Source organism: Panthera tigris, chromosome A1 (genome assembly GCF_018350195.1).
Source record: "Panthera tigris isolate Pti1 chromosome A1, P.tigris_Pti1_mat1.1, whole genome shotgun sequence".
NCBI classification, from domain to species: domain Eukaryota; kingdom Metazoa; phylum Chordata; class Mammalia; order Carnivora; family Felidae; genus Panthera; species Panthera tigris.
Genome location: NC_056660.1, coordinates 93,997,106 through 94,019,168, shown reverse-complemented (window position 1 = coordinate 94,019,168; position 22,063 = coordinate 93,997,106). Strand labels below are relative to the sequence as shown.

Genomic DNA, 22,063 nt, shown 5'->3' with positions numbered 1-22,063 from the left:
GGATGGGCAGAGAAGGTGGTATAGTTTACAAACAAGAAACAAAGTTTGGAGGCATTTTAAACAAGAGAATGGTCTGGAAAAAGCAACAAGAAGCAAAGAAAACACTAGCAGGCTCAGCAGTATGAAGAGAAGAGAGCAGGACTGTTATTACTTGAGATGGTTACAGGTAGTGTCAGCAGGGAAGCCAGATGTAATTTATTACAGCAAAAAAGTGAAGGCAACATTAACAAAGAGGTTGAAGATACAGAGGAATGTGCTTATGACTGACCTTGAGTTCCAGGGACATTAAGAAAGATTTTCAGGAGGCAGGGAGGGGTGGGTTTGGGGATCAGATCTGGATACACATGGTAAGAGATCCGGAATCGTGGGCTTCTTGCATGACTTACGTTAGCAGGAAAAAAGGGCATGATTAAATTAATTGTGATTAGTCTTAATCTGATTAAATTTACCCATGTGTTTTAGCACCCTTAGTCCCCATTTCACTCATCTAATATGTACTATGCAACAATTTATTTCTTACCAAACATAACATCATTTTAGAAAATTTAGAGCATACAAGTTTTAAAATATATAAATGCCAAAAATGGTATTAAGACAATAAGTGTTAACTTACTTGAATTAGATCTAAAATGCCAAGTTCACTTTCTGAAGAATCCACACAGAAGACAAAGTATAATGTTGCATAATGTCTATAAATCAGTTTGTTGTCAGATCCTCCAATTAACCTAAATGACAAAACAAAACCAAAAAATGGAATGGTATAGGGATAAAATGAAACACATTTTCATTAGCTCAAGCAAACTGACAATGTGTTTAAAACCCTTTATAAAATGTCTGGGCATAGCATTTAAAGGCATAGCATTCAAGTGAACTTGGGAGATTAAGTAAATTATCGTGGCTGTTTTCTTCAGAGATAACAAGTAAAAGAAGCTGGTGCTTAATTTTAGTTCATTAATTCATTAAGCTATCTACTGAGTACCTACCATTTGCCAGGTACTGAGAGTGGGTAAGAAACAATAAACAAATAAGAAAAAATGATCAGAGTAGAAAACACTACAAAGAGATTCAAAATAGGGGGATTCCATATTGATGGATTTGCTACTTAAGATGGATTCTTAAGAGTGACATTAAGAGGCTGAGAGGGGCTGCTGGGTAGCTCAGCTGGTTAAGCTGAGTGATACACTGAGTGTCTCACTCTTGATTTTGGCTCGGGTCATGGTCTCACACTTCCTGGGATCCAGCCCCATGCTGGGCTCTACAGTGACAGACGGAGCCTGCTTGGGATGCTCCCTCTCCCTCTCTCTCTGCCCCTCCCCTGCTCAAGCTCCCTCACTCTCTCGCCAAAAAAAAAAAAAAAAAAAACAAGTAAGTTTATAAATTGTAAATGTGTATTTGCAAAATTTAACTGGAGCATGATATACCCTTTTAAGAAATTCAAGTAAACTTTCTACATGATTAAAAAATAATTTATGATCAACAAAGAATGAATTTTTTATTATCCAAACTCTTTTTCATAACATAAATCATACACATTAAAATACAGAAAAGTGTGGGTTTCTCTGACTAATCTCTGATTATTCATAATGGGGCTCAGCTAGTTTAGTGTTTGAATTGTCAATGAGGAAATATTAAGAAATTGATTATATAAACACTAGAGGGAACATTTATAAAGCTATTTTGAGAACACACTGCTTTCATGGAATCTATTAATTTAAAAGTATTTATAATAGTTGGCAAGATAATTATAACTGATTTTTATTTATTCATTTTAAAAAACAGAAAACTGTATTAGCTGAATTCTATCTATATACATATGCCTATACATAGATACATATACATTCACACTGATATATATGCGAAAAGCAGACTTCAGGCTTGTTTACAATAATAAGATAAAGAATGTAATCTAAATTTCTATGAACAGGTCCATTTACCTAGGCTGTTCTAAATGTGCTTATATGCTTTTCAAAATATTAAGTGAAAACAAGTAACATGCAAACAAGCATACCTAGTGTGATCCCATAAGTAAAAGTTTTGAGGGTTTTTTTTTGTTTTTTAATGTTTCTTTATTTTTGAGAGAGAGAGACAGAGTGCGAGCAGGGGAGGGGCAGAGAGAGAGGGAGACACAGAATCTAAAGCAGGCTCCAGCCTCTGAGCTGTCAGCACAGAGCCCAAAGTGGGCTCGAATTCACGGACCACAAGATCATGACCTGAGCAGAAGCTGGATGCTTAACCAACTGAGCCACCCACGCATCCCATAAGATTTTACTTTTATATGTTAGTCATAAAAAACTTAATTTTCTAGAAGGATACACAAGAAATCGAGAAAGACTAAAGTCAGGAAAGGGAAACTTAGTTTATAATTTTACATGTCCCTGCAACGTGTGAATTGTTGCCATGACCTTTATATAAAATGACTCCACAAAAATTTTTAAAAAAACAACAAACACTGCATATCTTCAAAAAATTCAAGTTAGATTTACAGCTAACATAGGTGGTAATCTCCTAATCCAATTCATAAAAAGTAGGAAATTTTTACCATTAACCAATTAAACAGCATATATTTTAATCATATAGCCAAAGATTAGAAATGTTCATGAAATGCTTTACTTACAATCCTCCTTCTAGGAAATTACAAACATTTTCATCTCTCTTAGATACCAAATGGAATGTCTCCCTGATGATTTGCTGTTGTGTATCTTCACTCTGAGAAAGAATAATTCATACATGTTAGGATTAAATTTCTAGGTTTAACAGCATTTTAAGAATTTAAAAAAAAGTAAAAGGCACTAATATCTCTCAGGGACATTAACCTAAGGAGCGGTCCTTGGAAAGCTAACATCACATCTCACAGAAACAAAATCCACCATTTTCTGATGAAAAACAAAAAGGAAAAAACAAAACCAAACCAACATTTTACAGTTTGGTACTATAATAAAACTAACATTTCTAAGTTTCAAAAACCAAGAAGAAAAATATTAGATGAATTAAAGACACTAGTATAAGGGATACTAGGTATTAACCAGTCAAAGCCCATTGTTTTACAAATAAGTAAACTGAAACAGAGAGAGAAAATTATAAATAATTCATGTACCTGATCTATATTTTATTGGAAGAAAAACACAGTAGTTTAGAGTTTCCAATTGTTTAAATGCAAACTGAGATGAATTCATCCATATTAGTCATGTAAGCACAGCCTAAAACCAAGATTTGGCTCAAAAGATTTTAAATTCACCAAGCAATTCACATCCCAGTAAAAAAGAGCAAGCTCTCAAACACTGCAATAGAAAACGGGGGAAAATCACAAATAGGAACTTCACAGGAAAGGAAATATGATGGTCCATAAATATATGAAAAGAAGTTAAAATGTAACAAAGTGAAATACAAATTAAAGTACAAGGAAATAACTCCACATGCACCACAGTAGCCAAGCATAAAAGTCTGTCAGTACCAAATGTGGGACCAAAGAAACTCATCACACCAAGTGGGAGGGTAAATGGCATAATCACTTGAGAAAACAGTTTTATAGTCCAGCATTTCCACTCCTAGATACTATACTAAACCATATGAAATCATTGTTTTTGAAGATCAAAAACAAAGCAGTGTTGGCAATTACATATACACAATAAACTCTTAACCTGTATAGCAAAAGACATGTAGATGTTCATCAAAGCACTGTAATGACCAAAAAAAACCCTGAAATTACCCAAATGTCCACCAATTCCAGAATGGATAAATTATGGTACGTTCACACAATGGAATCCTGTAACAAGAACACTTCTTTTTTTATTAAAAAAAATTTTTTTTTAATGTTTATTTATTTTTGAGAGACAGAGAGAAAGGCAGAGTGCGAGTAGGCGAGGAGCAGAGAGAGAGGGAGACACAGAATCCGAAGCAGGCTCCAGGCTCCGAGCTGTCAGCACAGAGCCTGACGTGGGGCTTGGACCCAGGAACCATGAGATCATGACCTGAGCCGAAGTCGGCACTTAACCAACAAAGACCCCCAGGCGCCCCAAGAAGCAAAATGTAAGGAAATAAATTATACCCATCATATGAAGGATTGTCAAAAACTTAATGTGGAAAAGGGCCTTCCCTTTATCTGAGCTCGGGTTACCATAACAAAATACCACAGACTCAGTGGCTTTAACAGAAATTTTTTTTTCATTATTGTGGAAACTAGTGATTCAAGATCAAAGTGCCAGCATTAAAACAAACAAACAAAAAATGCTGGCATAGTTGATTTCTGGTGAGTGCTCTCTTCCTGGCTTGAAGACAGTTTCTTTTCATACGGGCCTCACATGATAGGGAAAGAGAACAGGAACGAGCTCTCTGGGGTCTCTTCTTATAAGCGCACTAGTATCACGAGGGCCCCACCTCATGACTTAATCTAGACCTAAGTATCTCCCAAAGCCCCAATACCAAATACCATCAAATTGGGGGTTAGGGCTTCAATATATGAATTTGGGAGGTGGGGGGACAGAATTCAGTCTATAGCAGGGGGAAGAAAGCAAATACCAGAATGACATGTAATCATTCCACTAATATAAATTCCAAAAAAATGCAAAACTAAATAATAATATTTTATTTAGTGACACACATATAGGTAATAAAAATAAAACTATAAAGAAAATCAAGTGAATGATTATCATGTTTCAAAGGATTGGTTTTATAAAGACTGTATTCTTTAACCACATTGCAATTGGATAATATCAATAACTAAAAGGATGTTTTGGGGCGCCTGGCTGGCTCAGTAAGAAGAGCATATGACTTTTTACAATTCTTTTTTAATACTTATTCATTTTTGAGAGACAGAGCATGAGCAGGGGAGGGGCAGAGAGGGAGAGGGAGACACAGAATCCGAAGCAGGTTCCAGGCTCTGAGCTGTCAGCACAGAGCCCGACGGGGGGCAGAAGAGCATGTGACTATTGATCTTGGGGTCGTGAGTTTGAGCCCCACATTGGGTGTAGAGATTGCTTAAATAAATTTTAAAAAAAATAATAATTAAAAGAATGGGGTTTTTTTGTTTTTTGCTTTAACGTTTATTTATTTTTGAGACAGAGAGAGACAGAGCATGAACAGGGGAGGGGCAGAGAGAGAGGGAGACACAGAATCCGAAACAGGCTCCAGGCTCCGAGCTGTCAGCACGGAGCCCGACATGGGACTCGAACTCACGGACCGCGAGATCGTGACCTGAGCCGAAGTCGGACGCTCAACTGACCGAGCCACCCAGGCGCCCCAAAAGAATGTTTTTTAAAAATCACAAACAGGCGTTCAAATTGGAAAGAAGTAGAACTTCTATTCACACATGACATCTGTGATAGACTTATCATGTCTACAAAACTCAAAAGAATCCATAAAAAACTATTAAAGTTAATAAACAAATCTACCAAAGTTCAAGATACAAAATTAACACTCAAAAAACAGCTGTATTTCTATACACTAGCAATATATAATCCAAAAGGGAGACCTAGTTACAGATGCTGCAGAAATTTAATAGATAATAAATTAGTATGATGAAGATCTTAAGCCAATAAATTTAAAAATCTAAGATGAAGTGGCAAAAAATGCCTTCAAAAAATTAGTAAAACACTCCAAAGGAGAAATAGAAAAACTTTATTAATCCTATTATCATAAAGAGAATAAACAGTAATTTAAAAGATCTCTACCAAAAATAAATCAAGCCCTGATGACTTTAACACCAAGTCTGACCAATGATTCAAGAGACAGATCATTCCAATTTAACACAACTCTCCAGAGCACAAAGAATTAACATCCTCAATTCATTTTTATGAGGTTAACATGACACAAAATGAGACAAGGAATGTATGAGAAATGAACACTGCAGGCCAATCTCACTGAAGACCAGAGATACAAAAATTAATATTTAAAAAAACTAACATAACATGACCCAAATAAACGTGTTTATCCCGGTGATGCAAGGTTGATTTATTAGAAAACATATTGATGTAATTTTCTATATTAACAGATTTAGGGAGAAAAAATAGGTCATTTCAATGGGTGAAGAAAAAGCATCTGATAAAATAACATCAACTCTTGAATTAAAAAGAAAACTCTTAGTAAATTAAAAAAAAAAAGAGAGAACTTCCTCTAATTAAGACTATCCTATCAAACACCTTTTGCAAACATAGTCACGAAGAAAATGTTTACAGAGTCTCTCTTTTAAGATCAGAAGCAAGATAACTAATAATGGTTTTCCTATTCAGCACCATACCAGCTGTCATCAGTATCAGAAAAACAAGAAAAATAAAAGATAAAAGAATTTGAAAGAAAGAAAGAAAACTGTCATTCAAAGGCCACAAGATTTTCCATGTAGAAAATCTAACACAGCTTACACAAAAGTGTTGAAACTAATAGATATAACAAGACATAGCCAGCACATAAAATTCTATTGCAATTCTAAATTTCTCCAACTATCAGTTGGAAAGTGTAATTAAAAAAGATACCACATACAATACCATCAAAAAAATATGCAGTGTGTAGGAATAAATGAAACAAAACATGCAAGACTACTATGGAGAAAATATAAAACTTCACTGAAAAAAATTAAAAAGGAGCCAAATAAATGGAGAAATGTACAGTGATTACAGAATGAATGATTCAACATTAAGAAGATGTTCTATATCTCCAAAATGCTCCAAAGGGTCAAGGTAATTCTAATGAAAATCCCGAGAGAGACAGAGACAGAGACAGAGACAGAGACAGAGACAGAGACAGAGAGACTGAGGGAAACTTGAAAACCTGAATCTGATTCCAAAATATATATATTAGATCAGAAGACAAGAATGACAAGACACTCTCAAGTAGAATGTTAAGAGGACCTGCTGAGCAGGTAAGAATTATTATAAAACCACAATAATTTGTTAAGAGGACCTGCTGAGCCGGTAAGAATTATTATAAAGCCACAGTAATTAAGATAACATGATATTGGTACAGAAATAGGGAAAGTGACTAATGGAACTGAACCTTAAACACACCCACGCAAATATAAGGTAATTTAATTTAAAACGAAGTAGGCACTGTAGATCAACAGAGAAAGACATTTCCATGAATTGTGCCAGAGTCAGTTGTTGTTTTCATTGTTTTATTATAATGAACTTTGACCTCTTACATTACACTAAAAAAAAAAATCACTCCAGGTTGGTTAAAAATGAATGTCAATGCTCAAGCTACAAAAGCTTTGAAGACGTAATCAGAAAATACCTATATGACTTTGTAATAGTGCCGAACTTTTAAGTAAGACACAAATTAAGGCTAACCATAAGAAAAAGACCGGTCGGGGAAGGGAAGAGGGGGGGTAACAAGAAAGAAAAAAAAAAAAAAAAGACTGACAAATTTGATATTTGATATCAAAAGCAAGCATGCCTCATGTTCAGAAGACACCAGAAAAAGAAAGGAGAGCTACAAACACAAAGAATATAGCCACAATACATAAAAACGGCAAAGGAATAATACCCAGTATATATAAAAAACACTTAGATGTCTATAAGAAAAACATCTCAACATAAAAATGACTTAGCAAAACAGAAGACTTAGGAAACCATCAAAAAAAGGAAACTAAAATGGTAAATAAACTATGAAAGATATTCAACTTCATACAGGGGAAAAAGGAAAAAAAAACTTATAGTTAAACCTATAATGACAACATTAAGTACTCATGCTATCAGGGAAGATATATAAATATGTCTAACAATATGAAGTGTGGGCAAGAATACGGAGCAACAAAGCACCAATACTGCTAAAAGAACTGTAAGCTGATACAACCACTTCTGGAAACAGACCAGCACTACCTTGTAAAGTTGAACATGAACAGACCCAACTCCTAGTTATACCCTAAGGAGTTTCAAAAAGACATCTATAAGAACGCTTAGAGCAGCAGCACTGTTTGTAATAGCAAAAACAATTACAAAGTAAAATGTCCATCAGTGCAAAATGTAGAAATAAACTGTGTTTTAGTCTTGCACGGAATACTACACAGCAATGAAAATGAATGACCAAACACCAGGAATGATGTTAGAAATGTTGAATTAAAAAAAAAAAATTCAAGTCACAGAAGAATATGAATACTATGATTCTGTTTTTTAAAAGCTCAAAAACACGTAAAACTAACCAGTGAACTGTTTGAGGGCAAAAACGTGGTAAAACAAAAATAGGAGAATGATTTTAAAAATTCAAGGTGGTGGTTATCTAAGTACAGGGGTAACAGGATAGAATGGGAGAGGTGCAGAAAGACTTCAAGGATACTGGTAATTTTTCTTGAAAGAGGATAGTGAACACACAGCAATTAGAGTAGCATTTCTTGTACCCTGTGGATATTTAATAGGCACATTTATGTTTCATCTATTCAATATTTCAGAAAAATATCGAAAAGAGTGAGGGAGGAAGAAAAACCAATGTAGAAGACTGCTACCCTCTTCCTTTATCATCTCCATCACCTCCTCCTACTCTTCATCTAGAGCTAAACGGTGTCCCTTGAATGACCTGACTTATTCATGTAGCTTCAACCTTGTTAATCTCCCCAATCTTTTTTTCTTGACAAACGTCTTTTTTTAATTTTTTTTTTTTTTAGAGATCTCCCTAATCTTTAATTCTCCTACATCCCCAGTGCTTAAAAGAAGCCTATCTTCTTTTCTGAGTTGGTGACAGACAGATGTTTCCAGCTTGCAAACAGACATCTCCATTTATATTCCATAAAGTGATATTAAAACTTGTGAAAGACTTTCACAACTAACATACATTGTTATATTAGTTTCAGATGGAGGACATAGTGATTCGACAGGTCTATGCACTGCTTAATGTTCAGCACGCTTAAGTGCAATCGCCATCTGTCACCATTCAACATCCTTACGATGTTATTGCCTATATTCCCTCAGCTGTATTTTTCATCTCATTTTTCTCATCATTTTTCACAATGCATTTATTTTACCTAGAAGTCTGTACCTCTTAACAAAACCCATTTTTATTCCTATATTTCTTTTTTTAATTAACTTATTTAAAATTTTTTTAATGTTTATTTATTTTGGAGAGAGAGAGAGACAGAGTGTGAGGCAGAGACAGAGGGAGACACAAAATCCAAAGCAGGCTCCAGGCTCTGAGCTATCAGCACAGAGCCCGACACGGGGCTCGAACTCATGAACCACAAGATCATGACCTGAGCCGAAGTCGCAGGCTTAACCAACTGAGCCACCCAGGCGCCCCTCCTATATTTCTAATTTCAGTTAATAGCATTACCATTCATTTAGTCTCTTAAGTCAAAAATCTTGATGATTCCTTTTCTTTCACCTCCCAAGTCTTTCAGTCACCAAATCCTGTTAATTCAACCACAGAAACAACAGTAAACCTGGATTCGAAGATATTGTCTCAACTCATATTCTTCTTACCCAGGATACTCTAAGAACCACCTAGGGGCACCTGGGTGGCTCAATTGGTCAAGTGTCCTACTCTTGGTTTTGGCTCACATCATGATTTTACACTTCCTGAGATCCAGCCCCATGTCGGGCTCTGCGCTGATGATGTGGAGCCTGTTTGGGAATGATTCTCTCTCTCCCTCTCTCTCAAAATAAAATTAAAAAACAAAAACAAAAAAAAACCTTAAACATTCACTCTGCCACCTGTCTCTCCACTCCAAACCACCCCACATATGCCACTAGAATTGCTTCCTAATAAACAGTATTTGTTCCATCCTTTTCTTAAAGTTGTCCAGTTTCCATCTGACCTAACATCCAAACTCCCTACCACGCCATACACAAAGCCTTCCAAAATCGAATCCAGATCTACTCTGAGCTTTCATCATCTATTTCTCCTCCCTACACAACCCACCTTCAACCACACTGAACTTCTCACCATTCACTCCCTTCCATTTTCCTACTCTCTCCCATTCTCTAACAACACCGTTTGAAGACTCAGATCAAATGTGAAGTCTTTTCTTACTTTCCCAAGAAAAATTAGTTCCTTATTCCCCAGTGCTTCCTTTGTACTGTTTCTATTCCTATGATATACTTTTTAATAAGTTTACCTATTTATTTTGAGAGAGAGAGAGAATGAGAATGAGAATCCCAAGCAGGTTCCACTCTGTCAGTGCAGAGCCCAACCCTGAGCTTGATCTCTCAAACCATGAGAACATGACCTGAGCCAAAATGACTTGAGCCAAAATCAGAGTCCGACGCTTAACTGACTGAGCCACCCAGATGACCCCTACAGCATACTTTTAATGGTGTGCTCAAATTTCCTTTGCAGCTGAGTTCTATTAGACTCTGACCCCTACAAATCTCTTTAAATCTGAAATGCTTAAGAGTGGCTGGCACAGAGTCACCAGTAAGAGTACACTGAATAAATGAATATCTAATGTAGAAGATGGGATCCACATCCATTTATATTATCAGATACATGGGTTACGTTACATACTCAAAAAAAGGTGGGAGGAATAAAGTAAATGCAGGATGGTATAGTAGTTAAAGGTATGAGCTCTGTTCTAATTAAGAGACTAAATGCACAAAAACATCTATTTTGTTGCCTTGCCAAATCTCAGCTCAAACAATATCAAAATCTTCCCCCCCCGACACCTTTTTTTAAAGGCATAAATCACAAGGATGAGGAAAATAGGAAAGGAAGGCAAGGGCAACAAAATTTAGCAAGGGGCTAAATGAGTGGTCAAGCATTAAGTAAACCTCAGAAAATTTAATACCAAATTGGTTACAGAGAAACCCAAGAGCTAACCCAATATGTATCACAAAATTAGCCAAAGCCTCAAGAATTGGTGCTTTTAGGTACTTCTGAAAGGGAAGATGAAAAGAGGAGTGTAAAATAATGAGCTTAAGAAGTAGAAGGACCCTAAATTCCCTTTTTCATCCTGAAGAAAAGTCTGTAAACTTATTTCAAGGAGCAGATAAAGCAAAGGGTCTTTGGAGAACAAGTGGTACTATGGTAGGCAGAATAATGCATTGCTCACCAAAGATGACAACTTCCTAATCCCTGGAAACTATGAATATATCCCCTTACATGACAAAGAGGACTTTACAGGTTTGATTAGTATATGTGCTGCCGAAGCGAGCACTTTACAGGTTTGATTAAAGTACAGACCTTGAGTTGGGGAGAATACCCAGATTATCTCATTACCTAATCTAATCACATGGCTCCTTAAAATCAGAGAACCGTTTTCCTGGGCTGTGGTCAGAGGGAGATGTGACTAGAGAGTAGTCAAAGAGATGCTATGCAGTTGGCTATGATGATGGAGGAAGAGGGTCATGAGCTGAGGAATAGAGGCAGCCTCTGGGGGCTGGGAAAGGCAAAGAAATGGATTCTCCTCTAGTCTTCAGAAGGGGATGCAGTTCTGACGATACCCTGATTTTAGCCCAGTAAATCCCACGTCAGACTTATAGCTCACCGAACTGCGTGGTAAGAAGTTTGTATTGTTTTAAGCCACTAAGTTTGTGGTCATTTGTTAGGGCAGCAGTAAAAAGCAAATACAGGCATCATACTGAAAACAGGGAGTTGAGGAAAATGTACACATACCTGATGCTAGCCCTTTTTTCAATCAGGTCCCAGAATACCTGGGCCAGGCCTTCTTCACCCTGCAGGCAGGAGCCTGGCCCAAACTTCTCCAGAAACTCTACCTAAATCTAAAGAGAATGACACTGGAAGCTCTAACAATGGTGGAAACAGTTACCTGTTCACCAAAATATAGCTCCTTTACTTCCCAGACACACAAGTCAACAATGATTTTCATACTCTCTTGAATTAAGGTTGACCCACACAAACTGGTTCTGGCCAGTGAAATGTGGCTGCCAGTGGTTTGCCAGAGCTGCCACAAGTGAAACACAACTGTCCCGTCTCTTCCCAACTCTGCATTATGTGACACCATGTTGACAGCCTGAAACCTGGCCCTTACGGGAGTACTGACCCCACGCAGCAAATGCTACCACTTTTTCCTCCCAGGTGAGCTGGTTGTTAAAAATATGCCGTCCAGGGGCGCCTGGGTGGCTCAGTCGGTTAAGCGGCCGACTTCGGCTCAGGTCATGATCTCGCGGTCCATGAGTTCGAGCCCCGCGTCAGGCTCTGTGCTGACCACTCAGAGCCTGGAGCCTGTTTCGGATTCTGTGTCTCCCTCTCTCTGACCCTCCCCCGTTCATGCTCTGTCTCTCTCTGTCTCAAAAATAAATAAATGTTAAAAAAAAAAATTTTTTTTTAAATAAAAAAATAAAAATATGCCGTCCAAGCTTCACCCATAAAATTCCTGCACAATCTCCCATGTTAACTAGAAGCAGAGTTTCCTTTGATAAGCCCTTCCTCAAAAACAAAGAACAAACACAGAAGTTTCTAGCTGATCAGGTTCACCAATACTGGACTTTATGTGAAAAATGCACTTTTATTGTGTTAAAGCCACTAAGATTTGGGGAATTGTTACAGCAACTATCATTTTTAAACCAACTAAACTGCCAACTCAGATCAACTCAAGAACAGCTCATATGGGCAACCTCTGATCATGAATTCAGAGCTTCTAAATTATAGCTTTCAGTATGCCACCCTTAGACAGGATCAGTCTACCAAGCATTACTGGACATCGGAAGACAGTTCTAACATAAAAACTAAGGACAAAATAGTGGGTGAAAGCAACTCAGAGAAAACACACCACATAGGGCAAAGAAAATTGTAAAATACTTATAATTAATATCAGAGAAGTAATAAAGAAAATGCACCTGTGAAACAGCATACTATAAGATGCCAACATTCAGAAATTTTAGAAGAAGCTCATGGAAATTAAAAATATAAGGATAAATCTTTTAATTCAGGGGAAAGACTGGAAAATAAAGCTGAGAAAAAAAAGAATCAACCAGAAAACAGAGCCAAAGGACAAAATGATAGAAAACAGAAGAGAAAGAATAAGAAAAACAGAACAGTCCAGAGGGATGCTGAATAAAAGCAGATTCAAAAAAAGAACAGAGAAAACAGAGAAATTTTTCAAGCAGAGAGAAAAAGAATTTCCAAAATAAAAGGCTCATCAAGTACTCAGCACAGCTGGTAAAAACAGCCTCAGACAAAGGGTCTGTGACACTTTAGAAAATGCAGAAAAACGAGAGTGTACATACTTTCTGGACAGTAAAAATCGACCATACACAAAGAAAAAGTAATCAAAATTGCTTTAAGCTTTTTGATAGCAATACTGGAAACTAAAAGGTAATGGAGTGATGCCATCAAAATACTGGGGAAAAGTTATTTCCAACTTAGAATTCTGTAGGCAGACAATGTGAAGTTAGGAGTAAGACTCTTTGCAGACAAGCAAGGTCTCAAAAAATCTCCGTATGGCCTTTCTCAACAAGCTGCTGGAAGACATGTTTCACCGTGGTAAGGTACTAAACCATGCCATCAAGCAACAGGAGGTCCAATGTAAAAACAGGCAAAAGATAACAGACACATCTGCCATCCAACAGGTCTAAACTGGGTGTAGTTTGCAAAAGGCTCCAGAAGCTATTTCTCCAGGAACGTGAAACCAATAGAAGCATATGACTGACACAACTGACAAAGACGTGAATTAGTGGTAAGTAAAAAAAAACCCATCAAAGGAAAAGGCAATTGTTTATTTACAAGGAAAATAAACTGTCAGGAGAGAAAAAAACAAGCACAATTTACCACACGGTTCAGGTGAGAAAAGCATTTTACACAGTAAATTAAAGAAAACACGGAATACTGCTCTAAGCAATATTATGAAATAACACTGAGAAGACTGGCAAGGATACAGACATTGGGCAGGACGGGTGGGGAGCTAAATAAGCATTTTCAATAGCAGAAGTCAATAGATTATGCCGACAACTGAAAAATCAGGCAGGAAAACAAGCGTGTTAGAGACATGCACATAAATACTGAGTAAGCAGCTCAAAGTACTTACCTGTAGGAAGGGGGAAATCAAAGAATATTACTTTTTATAATAAACCTTATAGAAGAACCATTAGATTCTTTAACCCATGTGTATGTATAACTTTGTTAAACAAAGTAAAAATAAAGAAGGAAGGAAAGAGAGTATGAAGTCTGCAGGCAGACTACATGGGTTTATTCCTGGACACACTCTTTATTAACTGTGTGACTTTGAACAAGTTACTTAACCTCTCTGAGCCTGAATAAGGCAACATTTGTAGCATGAATAACAAACAATATCTACCTCATAGAGTTGTTGGGAGGATTGAGTTAATACACATAAAGCTCTTAAAAACAATGCCTGGCACATAATAAGTATTGATTAACAATGACTTATTTTAAAATATCTGTGTCTGGGATTGTCTGTGAAATAAGCTCTTGAATTCTAATGATGGGTGTAAAGACCTTATAGGAGTTTTCTTTTTGAAAAGAAAAGGAAAATTATCTTTTTGCATTATGTTTTGTTTATAAACAAATGACAGATTACATAAGCTAAACCTTAAGGATGTTTTATTATTTTATCAGTGAAAAAAATTCCTCATATAAACTTTAAGAATGCCCCTCGTAATTACCTTTCTTAAAATGCCAGCAATACTCATATGAGAAAATCAATACTGGAAAGAATGCCTTAAAATTTTAATCAAACATCCAAAGTCTAAGATTAAACAAATCAAGTCTCTGCTGACATAAGGTAATTTCCCTTTCTTTAATAATCAATTTAATTTAATGGCTTTCATAAAGAAGCCTGGAGCTTGCTTCAGGCTGATCAGATTTCCTAACACTGTAGCTCCATCACAGAAGTCAACAGATACATTGTAGTTGGTCACAACGCCTAGATTACATCAGTCTAAAGATAATTAGAGTTGCATAAAGGCAACAACTTTTATTAAATACTTCTTAATGAATTAATCAAAACTAAATTTTAAAGATTCAGTAACCTACTAATAAAACATTCTCTTTCTCAACGCTCCTTTCCTGTTCCTGTGCTTTTGTCATAATGGCAATTTTAAAACCAAAACATGCCTCTAATCAAACAGTAAATATGTCATAATCCTCATCCCTCCCTCCTACACACACTCGGAGAATTTTTTCTTAAAACGCATTCACTCACTCTCCTAGATGCTAGAATATCAAAGATTACCAAGAAACAGATCTTTTTCTCAGAGAGCTTAAAACAAGAAATAAAATGAATATAACCATCTAAAATTTTTATTTAGTGTTCTGTATCTTATTTTTTTTTAACATTCCCCAAAAGAAATAGACGTCTTTATAATCAAAGTTAGAGATCATTTCCTGACATAAGAACAGTACACACAACAAGCTACAAGAGGTGAAGGGGAACAATGATTTTCAGTAGCAAGATCATCATCTTCAAAAAAAGAGACAGGTATCTACAAAAAAACTTAGTAATTTAGAAATTCAGAGAATAGAGAATGTGAAGTTGCAAGACATCCAAAGCAGAAAAAAAAAAAAAAAATGGACAAACACTGGGGATCAGGAAAACAAGGAGCATATATAAGGAATCATAATTAGTTCACTGTTCATTAAAGGCAAGAGAGGTATTGGGGCACCTGGGTGGCTCAGTGGGTTAAGCTTCGGCTCAGGTCATGACATCACAGTTTGTGGGTTTGAGCCCCACATAGGGCTCTGTGCTGACAGCTCAGAGCCTGGAGCCTGCTTCAGATTCTCTCTCTCTCTCTCTCTCTCTCTCCTCCCCCCCCACCTTCCCAACTTGCGCTCTCTCTCTCAAAAATAAAAAAATAATAAAGAAATAATTTTAAAAGTAAGGGAGGTAGGAAGACTAAGCCTCAGAGCAGCCCAACATTTAGAAATCATGAAAAAGAAAAGATCCCAGCAAAGAAAATTTAGGGAGTGTGGTTTTTCTGCCAGGCCTCTCCCAAGTAGGAAGTCTGGCTGGAGACTTGGTGTATGTGAGCAGGCCTTACGTTAGCCTGAGTGCATAAAGAATGAACCACTGGGATGGTGCAACACTTAAATCCCAAACAAGGAGGGAGGAGTATTAGTTCTTGCCCAAAAACCCTCTGGCATCTTCCCTCACAACGTATAAAAATGTATGAAAACCACTTAGCACAACAAGGAAAGTGCTCAATAAATGGCAGCTGTTAATTGACACTCTGAAACTTCCCATCCACTATAGTAAGACATTACCCAGTTTTGGTGGCAAAGATCCTAGTTCTTTGTTTTGTTTTGTTTTTTTAATTTAAATAACATATAGCTGAGAAGGTGACAGACTGAGTTTAAAATATTTAAAGAGAGAGTCTGAATCTTGGTGGCTGCTAAAAGGTCTGAGAACTCAAGAACAAGCCAAAATTGGCCAGGGTGGGGGGCAGGGAGAGTTGGAGTAAGAGACCAAGACAATTCAATGAGTAAAGAACAGTCTTTTCAACAAATGATACTGAGAAAACTAGATAGCCACATGCAAAAAGAATGAAGTTAGATCCCTACCTCATATCATATATAAAACTAACTCAAAATGGATCAGAAACCTAAATGTAAAAACCAAAACTACAGAACTCTTGGAAGAAAACCCAGGTATTAATCTTCATGATCTTGGATTAGACAAATCTTTCTTAAATGTAACACCAAAAGCACAAGCAAAGAAAATAGGTAAACTGGACATCGAAATTAAAAATCTTTGAGCTACAAACGGTATCAGCAGGAAAATGACAACAACCAGAAGAGAAGCAATTATCTGCAAATCATATATCTGATACGGCACTTGCATTCAGAATATATAAAGGACTCTTACAACTCAGTGATAAAAACACAACCCAACTTACAAATGGGCAAACAATTTTAAAAGACTTTTTTTCAAAGAAGATACGCAAATAATAATCACGTGAAAAGATGCTCAACATCATTTGTCATTAGGAAAATACAAATCAAAATCACAATAGATGCACTGGACATCCACCAGGATGGCCACAATCAAAAAGGGACAATAACAAGAATTAGTTAATGAGGATATGGAAAAATTGGAACCATTCGCACACTTCTGATGAGAATGTAAAATGGAACAGAAAATTTGAAAAACACTCTGGCAGTTCTCCAAACAATTAAAAATAGAGTTATCATATGACCTAGTGATTCCACATCTAGATATACGCCAAGAGAAATGAAAACAAATGGCCATGCAAAAATTTGTACATGCATGTTCATAGCATTATTCATAGTAGTCAAAGTGGAAACAACCCAGACACCCATCACCTGATAAAGAGATAAACAAAGGTGGTATGGCAATACAATGGGGCATTATTTGGCCATTAAAAGGAATGCGGTACTAACACATGCTATAACAGTGAATCTTAAAAGCATCATGGTAAGTGAAAAAAGCCAGTCACAAAAGACTACATATTTCATGATTTCATTAAATGAGAAATCTAGAAATGACAAACTTGTAGACACAAAAAATGGATTAGTGGTTGCCAGGGACTGGGGGGTAGAAGGGAGTGGGAAGGAACTGTCAACGGGTACTAGGTTTCATCTGGTTTGATGGAAATGTTCCAAATTTAGATTATGGTGCCGGTCATACACACAACTGTGAATACTATAAATTGTGTTGAACTGTACACTTTCAATGGGTGAGTTTTATAGCATGTGAATTTTATATTTTAAAGATTAGGACATTCTTTAAAAAAATAAAAAATAAAAAATAAAAAAAACAAAAAAATTAAAAGCTGGGGCAAGTTTTATAACTAACTTTCTCCTAAAAAGTCTTCTTACAAAACTGCTCTCTGGAATAATTTTGGAGGACTCTGTATTCTGTAATAACAAAGAAGTTCATTCTAAAACAAAGCCTACAAAAAGACAATTCATTCTGCGGAAATGCAAAAAAATATCTCAGAACAATCTCTGGAATATTCTACAGTTCTTTAGCTATATAATCTTCCAACCAACGGTAGGAAGTAGCAAGTACTAGTAATAATAAAAATAATTGTTAGTACCAACTTTGTTGTTATTTATTACTTATCTGTATTATGTGTCAGCCTTTACAAGTACAGTATTTCCTTATTTAATCTTAAAAAAAATAAAATAAAATAAAATAAAATAAAATAAAATAAAATAAAATAAAATAAAATAAAACCTTATTCAAAACAAAAGTCCACAGTAGTAGGCTGTGGTAGATAAATTATGATACATTATACAATGAACTATTATGAAGTCATTACAAATCATTTTCTGGATATGACACTAAAAGCACAGGAGACCAAATAAAAGATTAGTTGTACCTTACCAAATTAATAGCGTTTGTGCATCAAAGGACATTATCCCTTTGAAAAAAGATACTGCAGTTTGGGTGAAAAGGCTGTGCATGGATTGGGAGATAATATGTGCAAATTATGTATCTGATAAGGGACTGATATCCGGAATACATAAAGAACTCCTCAAACTCAACAACAAGAAAACAACCAACCAGGTTAAAAAATGGGAAAAGGACTTGATATACATTTCTCCAAAGATATATAAATAGTCAGTGAGCACATGATAAAGATGCTCAACATCGCTGTCATTACACAAATGTAAAACAAAACCACAAGGAGATACCACTTCATAGCTGTATGGATAAATGTAATGAAAAAACAGAAAATAACAAGCATCAGCAAGGATGTAGACAAATTAGAACTCTTGTGCACTGCTGATGGGAATGTAAAATGGTACAGCTACCGTGGAAAATGGTACAGCAAATCTTCAAAAACATGAAACACAGAATTGTCACATGATCCAGTCACATGATTCCACTGGGTAGAAAAAGAAGTAAAAGAAGTATAACAGATTATCTAGTTTTAAAAAATAAGGAAATTTTGACACAAGCTAAACACAGGTGAACCTTGAAGACATTATACTAGTAAAATAAGCCAGTCCAAAAGGACAAATATTACATGATTCCTCTTTCATGAGGTTCTTAGAGTAGTCAAATTCAGAGACAAAAAACAGAACGGTGGTTGTCTGTGGCTGGGAAAAGAGAAGAATGAGGAGTTAGAGTTTAACGTGTACAAAGTTTCAATTCCTAAAGATGAAGAAGTTCCAGGGATGGATGGTGGTGTCCATTCTACAACAATGTGAATGGACATAATGCCACAGAACTATATGCTTAAAATGGTGAATTTTATGTATATTTTTCAATCTTTTTTTTTTAATTGGGGGGGGGAGCGCACAGGGGAGAGGGCAGAGGGACAGAGAGAATCTTAAGCAGGCTCCATGCTCAGTAGGGAGCCCAACACAGGGCTCAGTCCCATGACCCTGGAATAATGACCTGAGCCAAAATCAAGAGTTCGGGTGCTCAACCAACTGAGCCATCCAGGCACCCCCATATATTTTTCCATCTTAAAAAACTTATAACCATCACACTAAGATATATTAACGACAGGAAATAGAATATATTTGTGGTGGGACCAACTGGCAATCTTCCCCGTTTAGTTAGCACACAGAAATCAAAACAATTCAATGGGTCTGGCACATTGAAAAAGAGCCCTTTTCGCCTGGGTAACAAAGACAACAATGACTGACAGCTAGTGACTCTTGAATTACACCAGGCTTCAAACAAGGCAGGAAAGATGTAAATGCTTCTCAGCACAATAATAGAGGTGGTCTACTGGGCTTCACCTAAACTTTGCTCACCTATAATTAAAGTTGTAAGATGTCTGAGAAAAATAAATGCTTTTTTGAGTTCACAGGTGACTTAGGAAATGGAGCCAGCTTGATCACAGATCTCAGCAGTATAGAGGCTGCACAGAATTGGGGCACTCATTGGGTTGGCACTCTCACCTCTCTGGAGCCTATTGTAGACTGGGTAGAGAAAAGAATAATTGAGCAGAAGAAAGCATCACTGCCTATCCTGTAGAGGCCAGAGGCACTGCTCAATCGTGCAAACTACAAGTAGGATTCAAGGAGAAATATCTCTTCTTGTGGACAGCGTGTTGGGGGTGACGTCATGAGACTGAAAGAGTTTGGGGGGAAAGGGGCTGTAGGATTTGGTATACAGGCGTGATCTGCCCCTGCCTTTGTCTCCGGCCTCATCTCCTGCCACTCTTCCCTGGGATCACTCAGCTCTCCTTCTTGCTATTTATTCCTCGGCACCAACTTTGGTCCCATGTGAGAGATCCTGCACCATTTTCTGCCTGAAACAGTCTTTCCTCAGCCGTTCTCATATACTCCCTTACCTCATTCGGTTCTCTTCTCAAATGTCACGTCCTGAAAGAGGCTTTCCTTGATGATCTTATCTAATAATCTCTCCCCCATCACTCTTTCTCCCTTTTCATTGTTTGATTTTTCTTCACAGACTGATCACAATCCCACATGATTTGTTTATTGTCTATTCCTTATCACTAGAAGGTAAAACTCATAGCACAAGGATGGTATCTGTCTTAGTCATGACAGCGTTACCTGCTGTTTAGGACAGGGCTATACAAACAAAAAGCAGATATTTGTGGAAGGAACATGGGCTGGGAAAGAGAGAAAGCAGAGTGCAATGGACAGGTCAGGTAGTCTCCAAAAAGACCATTCCTCCTCTCAAAGCACTGTCACGAAGTGCCTCCCCTCAGGGGCTTAAGAATTTCACACCCATTAGCTAGAACGCAGGCCTTTATTCCTCCTACACTGCAATATCCTTCTACCTTGCCTGATCTTTCTGTGAAAAAACGTGCATGCATATCTGTACTTCAGTTCAAAGGATGTGGTAAGGGAAGGCTGATAAGGCAGAATGGGCAAGGAAAGCACGTGTATAATTTAGCCCAATGTAAGAGTTTTATGTGACCAGAGGCTGGAAGAAGACTGGCTCATCTGGGTAGACGACAACTCAGAATCACCTTGCTCAGCAGCAGCAGTGAAGAAATCCATAACCCACAAGTACAAAGACAATTCCAAGTGCTAACGACACAAAAGAATTCTTGGACTTTCCAAAAAAATTAGCAAAGATTTCCCTTTGGGATAAGAAATGGAAGGGATAAGTTCAATTTGTGAAAAAAGATATACACGGAGGAAAAAAATGCACGCAAATTATTAAAGTGCGATTTACATTAATGTTATTTTTAAACATTTTAACGATAGCCAGACATTAATATATTTGGTTATCTTAAGGCCACAAACATTCGACAAATCCACCAATAGCTTCAATGCATTCATCTTATGTTATGAATGTCTAAAAGGTACATATTTTTAGCTATTACGTTATGGGAGGAAATACAATAAACATTAACAGTTAACTATGAATGGTGAAATCAAGGGTGACCTCAGTGATCTTAACACTTAAATATTTTCCATGGAATCACAAAAAGGAAATGTATTTAAAAATCAAAATAAGTAATTTAATAATCAATAACTTTACTAAAGAAACATAACACAACCACCCTATACAGAGCGCTCCACTTTTCTGACAGGCAGAGGAATGCCCTATAATATTGTTTATAACCTTCTCATGAAAACTGAAAACCACTGTATTTTTTTAAATTTTTTTTAAAGTTTTTATTTTATTTTTTGAGACAGAGACAGAGCGCTAGTTGGGGAGGGGCAGAGAGAGAGGGATACACAGTATTTGAAGCAGGCTCCAGGCTCTGAGCTGTCAGCACAGAGCCCGATATAGGGCTTGAACCCATGAACTGTGAGATCATGACCTGAGCTGAATTTGTACACTTAACTGACTGAGCCACCCAGGCTTCCCTGAAAAATCACTGTAATTTTGAGCATTTTATTTCCTTCTTCAGAATTTTCAACAAATTTAATATTAATTTTTTAAAGGAAGATTTCAAGGATACTACCTACAAAAACGATGATATTAGAATTTGAATTTTTCAATGATACTTTGATATAAGGAATACCTTGAACTCAGATCTTTTGTGGTACAGTGTTCAGAATCACATATTATCAATATGTGTTTCCCGATATTAACAACCTCAGAAGCAATGTAAAATTACAGGGAAAGAAATAATAGTATTTATTCAAAAGAAATAACGTCCACTAATCAAATGGGAATAGTGACACTTGTTTGCCTACCCAACATCCACTCTTCTCTTACACGTTTCCAACAGAATACTCATTTCATTCATGTTTCTACCCTTATCCTCAGCTCCAAGGGTGGATCTTGATAGTATGAGCTGTTATTTATCTTGGGTGGAACTAA

At 36.6% G+C, this 22,063-nt stretch overlaps 1 protein-coding gene across 1 annotated transcript in view; it reads right to left on the bottom strand.

Moving 5' to 3' along the window:
* AP3S1 (adaptor related protein complex 3 subunit sigma 1) overlaps nucleotides 1-22,063 on the bottom strand; it is a 72,085-nt gene that overhangs the window by 44,678 nt on the left and 5,344 nt on the right. The window contains exons 2-3 of the mRNA XM_042982604.1: nucleotides 2,615-2,706; nucleotides 614-725 (exon numbers count right to left, since the gene is read on the bottom strand). Of these exons, the coding sequence (XP_042838538.1) occupies nucleotides 614-725; nucleotides 2,615-2,706 (204 nt within the window). The remainder of the gene's footprint in view (nucleotides 1-613; nucleotides 726-2,614; nucleotides 2,707-22,063) is intronic.